Source organism: Rhyacophila brunnea, unplaced genomic scaffold (genome assembly GCF_057557595.1).
Source record: "Rhyacophila brunnea isolate RB1 unplaced genomic scaffold, BYU_Rbru_1.0 scaffold_2, whole genome shotgun sequence".
Taxonomy (NCBI): Eukaryota; Metazoa; Arthropoda; class Insecta; order Trichoptera; family Rhyacophilidae; genus Rhyacophila; species Rhyacophila brunnea.
In genome coordinates this window covers 57,284,537-57,302,619 of record NW_028232859.1, presented here as the reverse complement: position 1 = coordinate 57,302,619, position 18,083 = coordinate 57,284,537, and the positions used below count along the sequence as shown (strand labels likewise).

The 18,083-nt window shown below is 30.5% G+C and overlaps 1 protein-coding gene across 1 annotated transcript; it reads left to right on the top strand.

Annotated features, from left to right (window-relative positions):
• Positions 1-2,093: 2,093 nt before the first annotated feature.
• Positions 2,094-18,083, top strand: LOC147072580 (myrosinase 1-like). The gene is made up of 7 exons (XM_085947572.1): positions 2,094-2,169; positions 3,426-3,529; positions 6,013-6,588; positions 8,608-8,702; positions 9,736-10,041; positions 15,392-15,630; positions 17,492-18,083. The coding sequence occupies exons 1-7, from the start codon at positions 2,120-2,122 to the stop codon at positions 17,610-17,612; spliced, it is 1,491 nt and encodes a 496-aa protein (XP_085803698.1). The 5' UTR covers positions 2,094-2,119; the 3' UTR covers positions 17,613-18,083.

Genomic DNA, 18,083 nt, shown 5'->3' with positions numbered 1-18,083 from the left:
CAATCTCGAATTCTCGAGAATCAAATGTTATTTAATTGGAGAATTATCGATTCTCGAGAATTACAAGCTCTATTTTGTAGATGTATAAAATATACGTAATTCATACTCCTTTCACTGACTTAAGTAGTACAATACTATGAAAAATATTATAGGCACGGAGTAGAAGAATAGTTTAATAAGATAGGAATTCGAAAGAAAATCGCCATGGACCAAGATTTAGAGGCCAGTTTAAGTTGTAAGAAATAGAAAACTCACTTGAAGTTTCTCAAATATTACCAATATTGAATGCGCGATCACTTTAATATCCTACTATTATACAGATATAACTACTGAAAATACCATTTATTCTTTAACACGAAACACACTCGAGAATTAAATCTTCTTACAGCTTCACCCAGAAAGCACCCCACTTTCCACTATTTTTGTGTTCCCTGGTTGTAGGTATCTAAGAATTTTTGTGTGATATTAACTTTATATTTATATAATAACTATTTAAAATATATTATGAATAAGTAAAACCCTGACTCTTTGTTTTATTTTTTATTTATAAGAATGTATTTTAAATTATGAAATATTCACATAGGAAAAGATGTTTTATTAAATTATATTATATACCTTACCTCAGTGGCGAAGGGTGAAGGTAGATCCGACATAAACACTACATACTAAACTTTGTCATTCATACTTATTTGTTTTCATTGATGTAAGAATAGAAATTGTAAATGGTTATAATAATTCAATTAAACCTTGTCTAAAATAAAACATAATACTCTTAGATATAAGATAAAAAACATTATTCTATCTATAAAATATTTAAAATGATGCATGATTCAATGACTTAATTTTAGATATTTTATAGATAAAAGAATATTTTTTATCTTATATCTATTGTGGTTTTATTTAGGCGGGGTTTAATTGTATTTTAAAAACTAACCAATATGTACCATCTGCAATTTGTATTCTCAGTTCAATGGAAACAGATAAGTATAACTGACAAAGTTTAGTGTGCGCTATCTATGTCGGACCTCCACAGACAACATCCGCAAGCCGCGCTTAGCTAATGTACGAGAAAGAAAATTAATGGAATTTGTGAATTCTAATTGATTGAGGTTTTCAACTATCTAATTTTTTGCGATCCGGATTTCGCCTTTTATGATTTTGCCCGACCCAGGATTTGAACTTCATAAGCGGACACTGTCATCGAGGGCGCTAATTCAAATTTATTTATTTTTACATACCTATGGTGAACATTATATAAATTTAAGACGTTCACAATATGACATTTAAAAACAAAGAAATAGTATTAAAACAATGTAAAGAAGAAAGAATTATATGCAGTAGGTATCACAAAAAACAGTATGAAAAGTAAAAAAACTATAATAATTATAAAGCACGGAAGCACAATGAATGATTTAAGTGGCCCCTATTTTAAGAATATATAAAACAACGCCCAACTATAAATACTCATCCTCACCTAGGTGGAATATATCAACATCCGAAGCGATTTGGTTGAATAGAGTTATTGCCCTCCCAATTGGCATCTCCAATGGTTGGTTAGTTCTGCACCTTGGGATAACAAACAACTGATGCTGTCAATTTCTAAGATAGTTATCAGGAACATACAAGTTAATACCACGAAGAATGGCAGAGTTCTCATTTACGCCACGTAAAAGTCGAAAAAAATACGTGGCCAAATATTGATATCTTCTAGCATTTAAACTACTGTATGCAAGCATATCTAAGACAAAGCCAGTTAGATAAAGGCACGGATAGTAGCCATATAACCTAAAAAAATGTGAAATAACGTATGTAGAATTCCTATAAAACCGCTATGATCTGTGATCAGATAATAATTCCTTTGTTTAAAGATATTAGCAAGGTATTAAAAATTAAGCGCCTTTAGTTATATCCTTATTACCTTAATATTAGATATTAATTAATAAACAGACGATTTAAAAAAATATACAATTGCATTATTATTGATCTTTTACATATCTTATCTCATGGAATAACAGACTAGATTATATATATTTTTTTTTATCTGAATATAACAAAAAACCAGTCAGACTGAATATAACAATGTTCATTTTGTCAGTTCAGCTGTCTGCTGTGAAGCAAAATGACATGTTTGAAGTGTGTTGCAGTGATTTTAATACTATTTATTTTAAGGTGTGAGGTTCATATATATTTTTAATAATAATGAATACGTTATCGTTTAAATTATGTTAATTAACTGAATAATTATGTTTATTTAAATTATAGTGTGTATTATAAAATCCATTAATCGACATTATTACAAAGTTGTACGACATGCTTGAATTATTTCTTAGTCAATATTGTTGTATTTGTGATTTTTTGAAGCAAAATCATTAGGTACCTAGTAGAGCTGTCACTTCTTAAGTATGTACGCCGGCTCTAGGATGACAATTATATTGTAATACATCCCAAAAATATTTTTTTTACATAGGTATAATATTATCTATTTATATATTTGTTAATAGATAATATGAAAGGTACACGGCAAAACAGGCTGATCGAGTTTTTTTCATTTTTAAGATTTAAATGCCAATTTGTTCAAGAGAGAAAGCGATCAAGAATGGTATCAATAAAACTACCAAAATAGATTTCGTTGCTTAAGGGGGAGAGGCACGCCAGCAGAGAAACTAGCGGAAAAAATCGAAGCTTGCAATTTGAGATTTTTTTGATAATTTAGAATTTCAACTGTATTAATTAATTAATATGTATCTGAAAACATTAAAAAGATTTTTAATTTTTTTTTAAATTTAAAAATAAACTTACAATTGTAAAAAAATGTAATAAAATTTGAATTCGTTGCAGGGTCACATCTCATTGTTACATTATATTTTATGGTCATATTTATTATTAAAATGTAGTGTATTAAGTTTTCAATTTTTTGTCGTTTAAATTTTTGATTAAATCATCGTATTATTATTTTTTATATTTATTTTAAAAAACATCGATTTTTATAAAAATATAAATGTATATAACTTGAAATCCTTTTTATTTATATTTATTATTATTTCATTATACTTTCAAGAAATGATCATTTAAAACCTAACCACTTTTGTAATAATTAGGTATCTTCATTTCGATGAAGGATATGATTAAATTTCTGATCATGGAGATTATTTTCAATAGGTACCTATGTGATTTATTTGTTGTCAATCTATTATATTACATTTAATTATCTACCTCATTTAAATACCAATTACGATTTTAGCCAGTTAACTGAGTAAAATTACCCAATTTTCGTTAAGTATTTAAAAAACGCGCAGTTACCCGGTTACCATATTTCTTTCGAATTCGATTCCTGTGGGAATATACGAATATACGTACTTACATATAAGTCAATTCTCCGTACTCCTTTGGTATGTACGTGTTTCTTATGAATTCAATGTTTTCAGAGCTGATTGTCAGGAAAAAGACTACAGTCGAAAGTTTAAAGATGATTTTAAATTTGGTGCTGCGACCGCATCGTATCAGGTCGAAGGAGGATGGAATGCCGATGGTTAGCATTGATATAATAATAATTACCAATTCAAATATAACATTACATATTGTATAATGTTATTTCATTAAGGGGGGACATGCTCAGCGTAGGTCAAAATGGAACTTTTATTGCATTTTCAAAGCATGGACATTCCTTAAACGTCGTAGATAATCTTTTTATATAATTTTGAAGTCTTGTTGTCCTTTATATTTATTTTAAACATTTGATGACTGCAAAAAGTATTTTTATTACATAAAATAGTGTTATTTTAAACCTCTCGCTCTAATGTTTTAGAATATAGTCATATTTCAGTACATGAATGTGCAGCGGTGTTAAGATTTATTACATTTATTAATTTTTAAATGCATTTATAAAACCATTAGTATAAATTATGACGAGATAATTTTTGTAAAATATTTACGATAAAAAATTATATTGATAATCTCTGTGATCCCAAATTTGACAAGAATTAGGCATATTATTATTCAAAAAATGGGCAAGATTAACACATTTGAAGATAATTCTAAAGATACCAATTCTAAACTTTGTCTTTGACCATTCAAGTGTAATAAACATTCTACGAATAATGATTGCTTTATAATAATTATTGACCTAAGTATAAGGTAGTGTTTTTTTGAAATACGCCATTTCTTTTGTCATTCTCCAGTGGGCCGTATCCATAAATTGACATACTAAAATTGAAGTAGGGAGTAAAATAATGTTAACGCGCGTGTTTGAACATGTACCGTTTAAAAAAAATAAAAAAAAATTCGGTTAGGCACATGTTCGTACACAATTCTATCTATCGATTTCAATATAATTTTAATCTCTACTTCAATTATAGTTTGTCAATTTATGGCTACGGCCGTATGTTGTAGCTTAACCACTGGGGAATGACAAAAGAAATGGCGTATATAAAAAAAAACACTACCTTATTCTTTGGTCAATAATTATTATAAAGCCATCATTATTCGTAAGATGTTTATCACACTTGAATGGTCAAAGACATAGCTTATAAAAAGTATCTTTAGAATCATCTCCAAATGTGTTAATCTTGCCGATTTTTTGAATAATAAAATGCCTAATTCTTGTCAAATTTGGGATCACAGAGATTATCAATATAATTTTTTATCGTAAATATTTTACTAAAATTATCTCGTCATAAATTATACTAATGGTTTTATAAATACGATTAAAAATTAATAAACGTAAAAAATCTTAACACCACTGCACATTCATGTACTGAAATATGACTATATTCTTAAACATTAGAGCGAGAGGTTTAAAAGAACACTATTTTAATTATGTAATAATACTTTTTGCAGTCATCAAATGTTTAAAATAAATATAAAGGATAACGAGGCTTTAAAATTATATAAATAGATTATCTACAACGTTTAAGATATGTCCAGGATCATGCTTTGAAATTAGAAATAAGCTCCATTTTGACCCACGCTGAGCACGTCCGCCCAATGTTAACAACTAAGACTCTAAAAACGTTACTTATAAACCATAATATAATGCACAATGTGTATGTATTATGGTTTTGATTACAATATATAAGTACATATACCGAAAACTGAATGCACGAGGATAAAAAAATATTATAGCGCCTGTACACGTGCATGGATTTACTTGCACCAAGAATGTGTATTTTAAATTATCACGATAATAACTTTACTGTTAACACGTAAAAGTGCTGACTGTTCCGCCAATCTAATTCTTCAAGAGTAAGCGAGACGCGATGTTGTCATTGTATGTTACTGTTTAACAGGTCGTGAACGGGTTAACCACAAAATGAGTCTCTGCGCGGTGTGGTGCGTTTATTTACCGGCATGTTCGCCACTATCGTTCCACTTCGCAGGTGCAGATATCGCACAGTCCAATTAATTGTCGCGTGAAAATTCAGCTTCTGAACCTTTTTGATACAAGCATGCAATCTTGCAATTTGCACGATCGTGCATTTTTTGTTATTACCGCGATACTAAATATTGTCAGCAGTAAATCCATGCACGTGTAAACGGGGTATTAGCTTTTATTTAACATTATTTCAATAAAAAATACACACGCCCTGAGAAGGTTTATTGAAATTACCTAAAAATCAAATTACACAAGTTTTAAAAATAATTTTATTCTCTTTCTGTTTTAATCTCACTAAAGGTAGAGTCAACCTTTATTTGTTTTTAGAACTATAATTAATATCTATTAGTTAAATTATAATTAAAGCTAAAATTAGTCAATCAGTTGACACAATATTATTTCATTAACAGCGGCTCTCGTGGTGTAGTGCGTAAGGCGCTGGCCTTCCACCCGAGAGTTCTGGGTTCGAACCCGGTGAGGACACAATAATTATGTGTTTTTCTCAAAGCCTGGATTGTTAAAAACCTTGTACGAAAAGCAAGGACATGGTTATTAATAATTAAAAAAATATTTAAGTATTATATTTGTAATTATGATAAATTTACCGTGCTCCTTCACATCCATCCTGTTTTAATTCATAGGTAAAGGTGAAAGTATGTGGGATCACCTGACTCACACCAGACCAGAACTGATATTTGACGGAAGCAATGGAGACGTAGCCTGCGACTCTTACAACCTTTACAAAAGAGATGTGGAGATGCTAAAAGAGACAGGCGTAGACTTTTACCGCTTTTCAATATCGTGGACCAGAGTTTTACCAACTGGTTTCAGCAATACCATTAATCGAGAGGGTGTAAAATATTATCATAACCTAATCGATGAATTACTGGCAAATGGAATCACCCCTTTTATAACGTTGTACCACTGGGATTTACCTCAATCACTGCAGGATCTAGGAGGTTGGCCAAACCCTGAAATTATCGACTATTTTGAAGACTATGCAAGGTTCGTTTTTGAAGAGTTTGGTGGCGAAGTTACTAATTGGTTGACCTTTAATGAGCCGATTGAAATATGTCTGTCTGGTTATGGAGACGTTTGGAATGCGCCGGCCCTCGGGTTGTCTGGTATTGCTGATTACCTGTGTGCTCACAATGTTATCAAATCTCACGCAAAAGTCTATCATCTTTATGATACGGAGTTCAGACCGAAACAAAAAGGTTAGCAGTAAGTATAAGTGAATCTTTGTATATGCTTCCCAGTTTTATTGGTCTTGTTTGCTAGTATTGGAAGAAAATACCTAGATCCTAGAGCAGCATTATTCAATCGAAGTTACATGATAGATTCACAGTAGATCATTATATTTTGTTTATTATGATTCGAACGCGTGCAAAAAGGTTATCTTCTTTGTTACATTTCATTAGTGAAATCACTGTAAGCATTTATAATCTAAACGTAGGATTGACGATGGTGGTGTGTATGATGAGATTGCTCGTAAAACCAAACTGGTATGGAGTGCATTTGAGCGCCTGCATAGTATCTTCAAAGTGGCCAATGTCTACTTTTAGTGTTCATGTATGCGTGTGTGCATATTATACTGGTGATGCTTTTCTCAGCCTTTCTACCAAAGGCATCTAGCGGAGAAATATAAAGCTTGCAATTTGAGACATTTTTTTGATAATTTACAATTATTTCAATTGTATTAGTTAATAAATATGTATCTAAAACATGAAACTTATTTTTCTTTATTTTAAGTAAAAGATAAACATACAATTTAAGAAAAAATATAAAATGTGAATTTTGTTTACGGGCCCCATCTTATTATAACATATTTTTTATGATTATATTTATTATAAAATTTAGTTTATTAAGTTTTCTAATTATACTCTAAAAGATTTTTCACTAATTTATAGTTTTAATATTTTTTATATTAATTTAAAAAAACATCGATTTTTTATTAAAATATAAATGTGTATAACTTTAAATTCTTTTTATTTTTTTATTCAACGAATAATTCACAAGATTTACAATGTAACGTTCTTTTTTATTGAACATACATAATTTGAAAACATTTCTGAGAAATATAATTCGGGTGGTGGCGTAGGTTTTTCAAAAAGATTTTATTTAGTACTTAATATATTTCTTAGAAGTATTTTAAAATTATTTAAAACAATTTTATTAATCTTATATTTTCATATTAATATTTTCCGGATAATATGTAAATTTTTCTTATTTTAAAATGGAATGTACAATATATTTTGGGACAAATAAGATTCAGTTTCAATTATACTTCGTCGCTTCTTTTCGCAACGGCCCACGTGCTCGTCGTAGGTCAAAATTGAGTTTTTATTGTATTTTCAAACCATGATCCTGGACACTCCTTAAACGTTGTAGATAATCTATTTATATAATTTTGAAGCCTTATTATCCTTTATAGTTATTTTAAACATTTGATGACTGCATAAAGTATTTTGTATTCATGTTCAAACACGCGCGTCAATATCATTTTACTCCCTACTTCAATTATAGTTTGTCAATTTATGGCTACGGCCGTATGTTGTAGCTTAACCACTGGGGAATGACAAAAGAAATGGCGTATTTCAAAAAAACACTACCTTATTCTTAGGTCAATAATTATTATAAAGCAATCATTATTCATAAGATGTTTATCACACTTGAATGGTCAAAGACATAGCTTATAATAAATATCTTTAGAATCATCTTCAAATGTGTTAATCTTGCCGATTTTTTGAATAATAAAATGCCTAATTCTTGTCAAATTTGGGATCACAGAGATTATCAATATAATTTTTTATCGTGAATATTTTACAAAAATTATCTTGTAATAAATTATACTAATGGTTTTATAAATGCGTTTAAAAATTAATAAACGTAAAAAAATTTAACACCACTGCACAGTTATGTACCGAAATATGACTATATTCTAAAACATTAGAGCGAGAGGTTTAAAAGAATACTATTTTATGTAACAAAAATACTTTATGCACTCATAAAATGTTTAAAATAACTATAAAAAATAATAAGGCTTCAAAATGATATAAATAGATTATCTAGAACGTTTAAGGAGTGTCCAGAATCATCGTTTGAAAATACAATAAAAACTCAATTTTGACCTTCGACGAGCATGTCCCCCCTTTATGTATTAACTAATACTAAATATATGTAACTTCTGAATATATTATAGTTACGTCATATTTATATTATATTTAAAATTTTAGGAAGAATATCACTAACCATTAGTTCAGATTGGAATGAGCCTGAAAATAATTCCATTGACAACGTGATCGCTGCATTTAAGGCGATGGATTTTACGGTAAGTTATCTCCAAGAGATTAGTAAATAGATTAATGTGTAACTGATCATATGCAGTGGTGGATTTAGGGATGTGGAGACCCGACACACCGACTGACTTTGAGCCATTTTAGATAATAGTGTTTTTTTTTTTGAAATTGTCTGTTTTTACACTGATTTTAGGATTTTTACAGTTTTTTTTAAATTTCCCAATATCTCGAGGATTCTCGAGAATTCTTTTCTGGAAATCCCGAATCTCGAGATTGAGATTTTCTCGGGAAATACCCAACTCTACACATAGGTACCACGTACATCAAATACTGCAATTCTATTTAGAATTTGATATAATTACCATAGCATAATTTAGTGGACATTCATGACGATGACGTATTTAACTACAATAATCCATTGTAAGATTATATTTAACCTGCTTCTAACTTGTGCACCTACGGTAGCCGAGTCGGTAGAGCGGTCGTCTATGAAGCAGCGGGCCCGATCCCGTGGCTGGAAAACACTACATATTGTTTTTCAATATGTGTTTGTATCACAGAACAGATTACTAAATATAATTCAAATAGGCTATATCACAATACAATACATTTTGAAGTAGGAGTATGAATGTGTGAGTGTCCTACTAAAATGGAACACATGCAATAGTGTGTGTTGCAAACTTCATATACAAAAATATTGAATGAGCATCAGTGAATAAACCGAGAACAGTTGTCAGAACGTTCTATTCGTATTCCTATTCTTGACGCGCGCTTAAGCTTATCCCATATTCTTCCACACTCGAGATCGGTTGCCTATGTTCCCTGGTTTGAATCAATGAAGTGAGCGAATGGCTAGAAATCATTACTCGTAAACACTGTTAAAATAACCGCTATTGTATTGAGGCCCATGGAGCGAACATTTACTTTATCTTGATTTAACATATTACGAGATTGTAATAATTTATGATCTATCTATCATTCAATGATCAAAACAGAGATTACGGCTTTTTTTAACTTTTTAATATCTGAGTTACTAATAATATTTTAATATTATTTTATTTTTAGCTGGGTTGGTATGCCAACCCAATTTTCTCAAAATACGGAGACTACCCTGATTCAATGAAACAGGGGATCGCCAAACGAAGTGAAGAGCAAGGATATGAAAAATCTCGTCTTCCAGTTTTTACCAAAGAAGAAGTTGAATACATCAGAGGGACCTACGACTTCTTTGGTCTTAATCACTACACGAGTAGAATGATCAGAGCGATTTCTCCGAAACCTGCGCATCTTGTGCCTTCCTTTGACGATGACATTGATGTGGAAAGATATGTCGACCCTTCATGGGATGGTGCACAGAGCGAATGGTTGAAGGTGAATACATAGTCATTTCTTTTTTTTCCCTATGGGATGAGTCCTATTAGCGCCATCTTTAGATTAATAAAGCCTAAGCATATCTTTTTGCACAAGTAACGAGTGGTCCACTGTTCAGCTGCAAAATCAGATCCCAGATTGCTTGACATAATGATTCGCCCTTTCTCGTTTCAAATTGAATTATAAGAAATTCTTAAGGGGGGACATGCTCGTCGAAGGTCAAAATTTAGTTTTTATTGTATTTTCAAACCATGATCCTGGACACTCCTTAAACGTTGTAGATAATCTATTTATATAATTTTGAAGCCTTATTATCCTTTATAGTTATTTTAAACATTTGATGACTGCATAAAGTATTTTTGTTACATAAAATAGTATTCTTTTAAACCTCTTGCTCTAATGTTTTAGAATATAGTCATATTTCAGTACATAAATGTGCAGTGGTGTTAAGATTTTTTACATTTATTAATTTTTAAACGCATTTATAAAACTATTAGTATAATTTATTACGAAATAATTTTTGTAAAATATTCACGATAAAAAATTAAATTGATAATCTCTGTGATCCCAAATTTGACAAGAATTAGGCATTTTATTGTTCAAAAAATCGGCAAGATTAACACATTTGAAGATAATTCTAAAGATACTCATTATAAGCTATGTCTTTGATAATTTAAGTGTGATAAACACCTTATGAATAATGATTGCTTTATAATAATTATTGACCTAAGAATAAGGTAGTGTTTTTTTGAAATACGCTATTTTTTTTTGTCATTCCCCAGTGGTTAAGCTACAACATACGGCCGTAGCCATAAATTGACAAACTATAATTAAAATAGGGAGCAAAATTATGTTAACGCGCGTGTTTGAACATGTACCTAACTGAATTTTTTTAATTTTTTTTTTAAACTACATGTTCAAACACGCGCGTCAATATCATTTTACTCCCTATTTTAATTATAGTTTGTCAATTTATGGCTACGGCCGTATGTTGTAGCTTAACCACTGGGAAATGACAAAAGAAATGGCGTATTTCAAAAAAACACTACCTTATTCTTAGGTCAATAATTATTATAAAGCAATCAATATTCATAAGATGTTTATCACACTTAAATGGTCAAAGACATAGCTTATAATAAATATCTTTAGAATCATCTTCAAATGTGTTAATCTTGCCGATTTTTTGAATAATAAAATGCCTAATTCTTGTCAAATTTGGGATCACAGAGATTATCAATTTAATTTTTTATCGTGAATATTTTACAAAAATTATCTCGTAATAAATTATACAAATGGTTTTGTAAATGCGTTTAAAAATTAATAAATGTAAAAAATCTTAACACCACTGCACAGTTATGTACCGAAATATGACTATATTCTAAAACATTAGAGCGAGAGGTTTAAAAGAATACTATTTTATGTAACAAAAATACTTTATGCAGTCATCAAATGTTTAAAATAACTATAAAGGATAATAAGGCTTCAAAATTATATAAATAGATTATCTTCAACGTTTAAGGAGTGTCCAGGATCATGGTTTGAAAATAAAATAAAAACTCAATTTTGACCTAAGACGAGCACGTGGGCCGTTAAATATTAACTATCAGTGTTATTTATAAATAATATACATTCCTGTTATTCATCAGCTGTTGACAGCTGACTAGTACTTCTGACTTTGAAGTCAGACTAGTCCTTCACACAAAAACCGGTGGTAATATCGATTTCCAAAAAATATATAGCATTGATCCATGCATTACATTTGTAGAAGGTGTGTTAATGCTAGTATATTATTTATCATGTAACTCATCTATCCAAATCAAACCATTCCCTGTGTGAACACGACAGACGCGCCAGTATGAACACTCTATAGAACAATGACGGGCAATGACAGGCCATCCATAGACAAAAACGGGAAGGGTGGAAAAATTAGGACCAGTCGTTGTGAATGCATTGGCTTTCTACTTGAGTCGGCAATGGTCCTATATTTTAATTCAGTGCCAATCCACTTTATATTTGTTTTAAATAACATGTAACGTATGCAATTTATCCAGTGGCAAAGGGTGGAGGTAGGCTATTAAGATCCGCCTTAAATAGTGCACAATAAACTTTGTCAGTCATACGTAAGTATTTGTTTTCATTGAAATAAGACTACAATTTACAGATAGTTAAGGTTAGTTTTTAAAATTCAATTAAATCCTGCGAAAACCAAACCATAATAGATAATAGGTTGTTAAAAATACTCGTATAAACTATCTAAAATTATGCAATTGAATCATACATAACTTTGAATATTTTATAGACAGAATATTATTTTTTACATTTCTACTTTGGTATAGGCAGGGCCTATTTATTATTTTTATTATAGTTTGGTTTAGGCATTGTTTAATGAATTTAAAAAAAATTAACTAACAATATTTGTAATAGGTATTCTTAATCCAATGAAAAAGTGTGCAAAATTTTATTGTATCGCCCAAAATATACCAAAAATATTATGGCATGGTTTTCGCTGGGCTTAATTGATAATACCATCTGTAAATCAGAGTTTTAGTTCAATAAAAACAAATACGTATGACCAATAAAGTTTAATGTGCACTATTTATGGCGGATCTTAACAGCCTACCTCCACCCTTCGCTACTAATTTTATCAGGACACCAACTATTTGGCATAAATATACATTATGTAGCTACCATTTTAATAAGCGGTGCATAATATGCTCTTCCGTAGAGTAGTGACTTTTTTACAGAGCATAAATAAATGTTATAGTGTGAAACGTTCATAAAGAATCGTGGCGATTTAGAGAACTAACATGGTTGTAATAATCGCACGGTGACATGGGTTACAGTTGGTAGTATGTTATAAAATATTTTGTCTGGAATGCAGCGCTCGAATTAGAAAATTTTACGAACCGGAGCGCCAAATAGTTTTCAGAAAATATTAAGATACTCGTAGTTTTCCAATTTTATGTATATTTTATAAAAACAAGTGTGATTTTTTGTTAGGCACATCTAGCTCAGATGGTAAAATTATTTTTTCCACGAGGCGGAGCGATAATTTTTAGGGATTTCATGAACCGGAACGGCGCTCCAGTGCGCTCCGGTCCATTTAGAGCACTGCTTGAATGAGTAGAATGGTGTAGGTATATTTTTAATAAATAACTTCTCTCGGAATGTAGAATTCCTCTTCCACTCCCTTTATACACTAAAAATACTTTACCTCTTTGAATTCATAATATGCTTTTTCGCTATATCAAGTATTCATCTGAACGAAACTCACCTGTTCTGTTGGCCAACCTTTCCTACCTATAAAACTTATACTTCTATAAAACAGATTGTCTATTTCTATAGGGATGCAGTAACGTCGGGTGGGAGAAGGCAGGTCATGCGTTGCATAGGGGCGGTGAATGAAGAATCGCACACTAATATTACAATCTTAGAGAGCAGTAGCATATTAGTTATAATTTCAGCATAAAACTAGACAGCATAACTAGTGTTGTATTGTAACATCCATTGTATTACATAGTGTAATGGCGGTTTATTATCGCGTAGATAAAAAAAAATCACAAGGGTGCCTCCAAACTTACCTAAAACCACCACTGTTTCTGAGTAGGCTTTGTATAAAATAAATGCTTTAATTCTCAGTGGATAGTGTGTATGTCAATTTAAAGATTTTTTTGTCTGTAAGATACTTAGCCGAAAATAAATAATAAAATAGGTAAGTAGCTACATAACTAATTTGAAGAAAATTGGTTACACATATGAATGGGTACGGCATTTTTAGTCTATAGTAGGGATTCCAATCCCGGGATCCCGATAGCGATACTTATGAATCCCGGGATTGATAAACATAATCCAGAAACTTTCTTTCAATTTTCATGGAAAATAAAATAAAAACGAAAATATAACCGAAAAAAATACTTTTAATAACAAATAACTACATTCGAAATAAACTGACTTTGAATGAAGTTTGATCCATGTGTAAGTTGCCGATTAATTTTATTTTTTCACATATATTAATAAAAATGAAAAAGATTGAAAAAAAACAATGCTTTGCATTATTAACAAAGTAATTCCACCATGATCTCATACATTTTACGGCAGTTTCATATTTGGCTGACTTATTAGATTTATGAAGCGGAAAGACCATAAGTACACCATGATTTGCTTTACTGTTTTAAATCTCGCTAACGCATTCATTAGGACTTTACTATCAGAAACAGCAATCTCATATTAAATTCCCATTATTATTTATATTACAATATTATTTATTCCATTAAACTTATGTATAAACTATAAGTATAAATGTCTTAAATAGTATAAATTATACTAGATTTATTTTTGACCGATTTTATCAATGTTATTTGTAAATATAATTTTGTATATTAACAATGGAAAAAATGCCAATCCCGGGACCAGTCTCGGGATCCTGGGATTGTCAAATTGTAATCCCGAAATCCCGGGATCAGAATTTTGGCTCGGGATTGGATTACCTAGTCTATAGTAAGTTTAAGGGCGGTATTTTACCTAGGAACATTACTGTTCATAAATGTCTCGAAACTAAAGGAGAGAAAATGTAATTTGGTGACAGGCAGTCAAATTATTTGGTTTTGTTCATTTTATGCGACATAATTGATGAGTCGACGATTTCTTCATGTGATATGCAATGAATGTATCTGTCACAGTAACCTCCCACACAATGCAACTCATATCTTTCATATAACACTATCGACCGAAGGTACTTGATGGATTTTAAAATTAAATTCTAATGGATTTAATTTTATACTATTCCATTTGAGTCGTTTATTGTTTCTCGTTGTTCCCAGAATGGACGATTTTACACCTCTTGAGAGTAGTATTTTTATTATTTATAAATTACTAACGATCTATTATTAGGTTTTTACGATTTATACGCTTATCGAGAGTATTATTGGTGATAAGTTGGGGGTTTTTTGCAAACACTTCAACACTTCAACTATTCATAAATTTTTTTGTTATATTTTTTTATTGTGATCCTTGACTTAATAAGTAGGTGATAAAATTTTTACCTACTTTATTGTATTAATTTGTTATATAAGTTAGAGTTAACTGTATTCGTTGTCAGTGTGTATTTGCCTTTTGCTGAGTGCACATAGTGCCTGACGATGCCAAAAGGCAAAACCTGGGATGCAAAAAACGACTAATGGAATAGTACAAAACTTAAATTCGTTAGAATTCATATCTTTCATGTTTTAAATGTTATGACAGAAAGAAAATATATATACTTACAGAAGACAACATGTTCTTGGATGTTTCAATATTAGTAAATTTATCAAGTCGTATTGGAAATAATAATTACAAACATGACTGTTTATAGATAGTCCCGTGGGGCTTCAGGAAGATTCTCAACTGGATTAAGGACAGCTACGAAAATCCTGAGATTATCGTCTTCGAGAATGGGATGTCAGACGAGAGTAATCATGATGACCAGAAACGTATTGACTATATGAGGAGTTATTTAAATAATCTACTCGATGCCATTGACGATGGGTGTAATGTCACTGGATACACCGCATGGAGCCTGATGGATAATTTTGAATGGAGACAAGGCTATGTGTAAGAACCTTTATTTAACTATTATGCAATAGTTACTATTTATATTTGAAAGCTTTATATTTAATTAGACCGTAGTGAATAATTATCTACTTAATTGGATCAAGGCGAATTCTCTACCTATCAGAGGCACCTAGCGGAAAAAATACGATAATGCTTGCAATTTGTGACATTTTTTTGATAATTTACAATTTAAACTGTATTAATTAATAAATATTTATCTGAAAACATGAAAAAGACAAATATTTTTTTTTAAGTCAAAGATAAACTTACAATTTTAATTTTATTTTATAAAATGTGCATTTCTTAAAGGATCCCATCTTACTGTCAAGTACATATTATTATTTTATGGTTTCATGAAGAGATTTTTGGCTACATAATTCATAGTTTTGATATTTTTTATATTTATTTAAAAAAAACATCGATTTTTATAAAATTATAAATGTGTAGGTATAACTTAAAATTCTTTTTATTTTTGAATAAAAAGTACTAATACAGTTTAAGTTTAAATTGTAAATTATCAAAAAAATATCTCAAATTGCAAGCTTCGTATTTTTCCACTCGGTGCCTCTTGTAGGTAGAGGATTCGCCTTAACGTAAGACACCAAATTCCCGTGAGCTTTTATGAAAAAGATAAAATATTTATTTGCTATTTTTTATTTAATAATCGAGATGAATCGTTTTTTTTCCTCATCCGTTCTATATTATCGGCGAAAGGGTAATTTTATCAGAACGCTAGTTTTGGACGTCCTATATCTATTGCCAGTTATTTCTTACCAAAAACGTATTTTTTAATAAATTAACTTTACTCAATGTGTATGTTACGCTGAATGTGCGAAATTGACTATTACATGAAAAGGGAAAATTTTTGCCTAAATCATGAAAAATGCAAGCCCGTTGCCTTATTAATGAATTAGACAAAATTTCTGCCGAGTGCGTGAATTCGGCAGTATTTTTATGCCTAGTTCATGCATTGGGTAAATTAGATAGTAGCGCTACGTTGGTGTTTTTTGCAACTAAACCAAATGTGTCAAATGTTCATGCATTGGTCAAAATACATGGTCGCGCTCCGGTGGTGTTTTTTTTCAACTAATCAAACTAACCAAATGTGTCAAAAATGTCATTGATTAAATAAAAATATACCAATCAATAACTACAATGACGTTCATATCCATTTACTATGCCCAAAAAAAATCTAGATTTATAATATGATAACAGAAGAATTTTATTAAAATGTATTTTCGCGATTTGATTCGTGCTTGGGTATCAATCGTGCAATGGTCGATTGTATGTTTCTGATAGTATGATTTGATAGTTTGTTGACACTTGTTAGCTAACCTCAAAATAGACATTCAGTTGAATTCAGAATTACAAAACCTAACCTAACCTAATAATAATAATAATATTATATTATATCCAATTATAACCAATAAAATCATCCGTATTAAATTTACTTTTTCTACTGTCACGTTGACAGTTTAAGAATTCCATACCCTGGCGAATTCACGCACTCGGCAGATAATTTACCTAATTCATGAATAAGGCAACGGGCTTGACTATTTGATGAATTAGTCAAAATTTTGCCCATTTCATGTAATACTATAACTACACGTGATTATAAATTTGTAATGTCCACAATATGCTAAAAATAAATAAATTGAAATTGAAATTGCTAGACTTCTGAATGGAACATTGGTATTAGTACCAAGCTAATAAGAAGGGTTTCGAAGGAATTTCTAAAATGTAATTTAAAAATATATTTTTTACGACAATTTTGATGTGAGATATTGGTAAGGGATTAAGTCATCACAGTACCTATGTAATGAAGTAATAATTATAAGACGTCTATGTTTTTTTTTTTCAGAGAACGCTTTGGACTATATTATGTTGATTATACTTCACCCAATAGGACGCGAACACCGAAAAAATCAGCCCAGTATTATAAAGAAATTATCGAAACAAAGACAGTTCCTGACAACGTGTAAAACTCTGAAGTATCGATTATTGCTGCGAAAAACTATTAATCAAATTAAAATGTAAAGCAGATAGTTATAATTAGGGAATCAAATCCCAGATAATTTACGATACATATGAATCCCGGGATTAGTAAACATAATCCCGAAACCTTCGGGATTTTTTTATCAATTACAATCAATTATTAGTATGTGTACAAAATTATGTTAGTGGAGTGTATGTACCTGCACATGTCACAAGGGGAATCGCCGGATGCACACGGATAATAAGTAACTATTTTTTGTTGTCACACGCAATCGTAAGAACATCAGAAAAATAATACATTCGTTCATTTAACCAGCTAGATGTTATGGCACGCGAACGGCGTCTAACCGCCAGTGCCACGGACGTGCAGGCAGGCACTTGTTTCTATGCTGAATTTTATGAATGTTATCTTTTCTTAAATAAATAATAAAAAACTGTTTTACTTTCACATTATTATC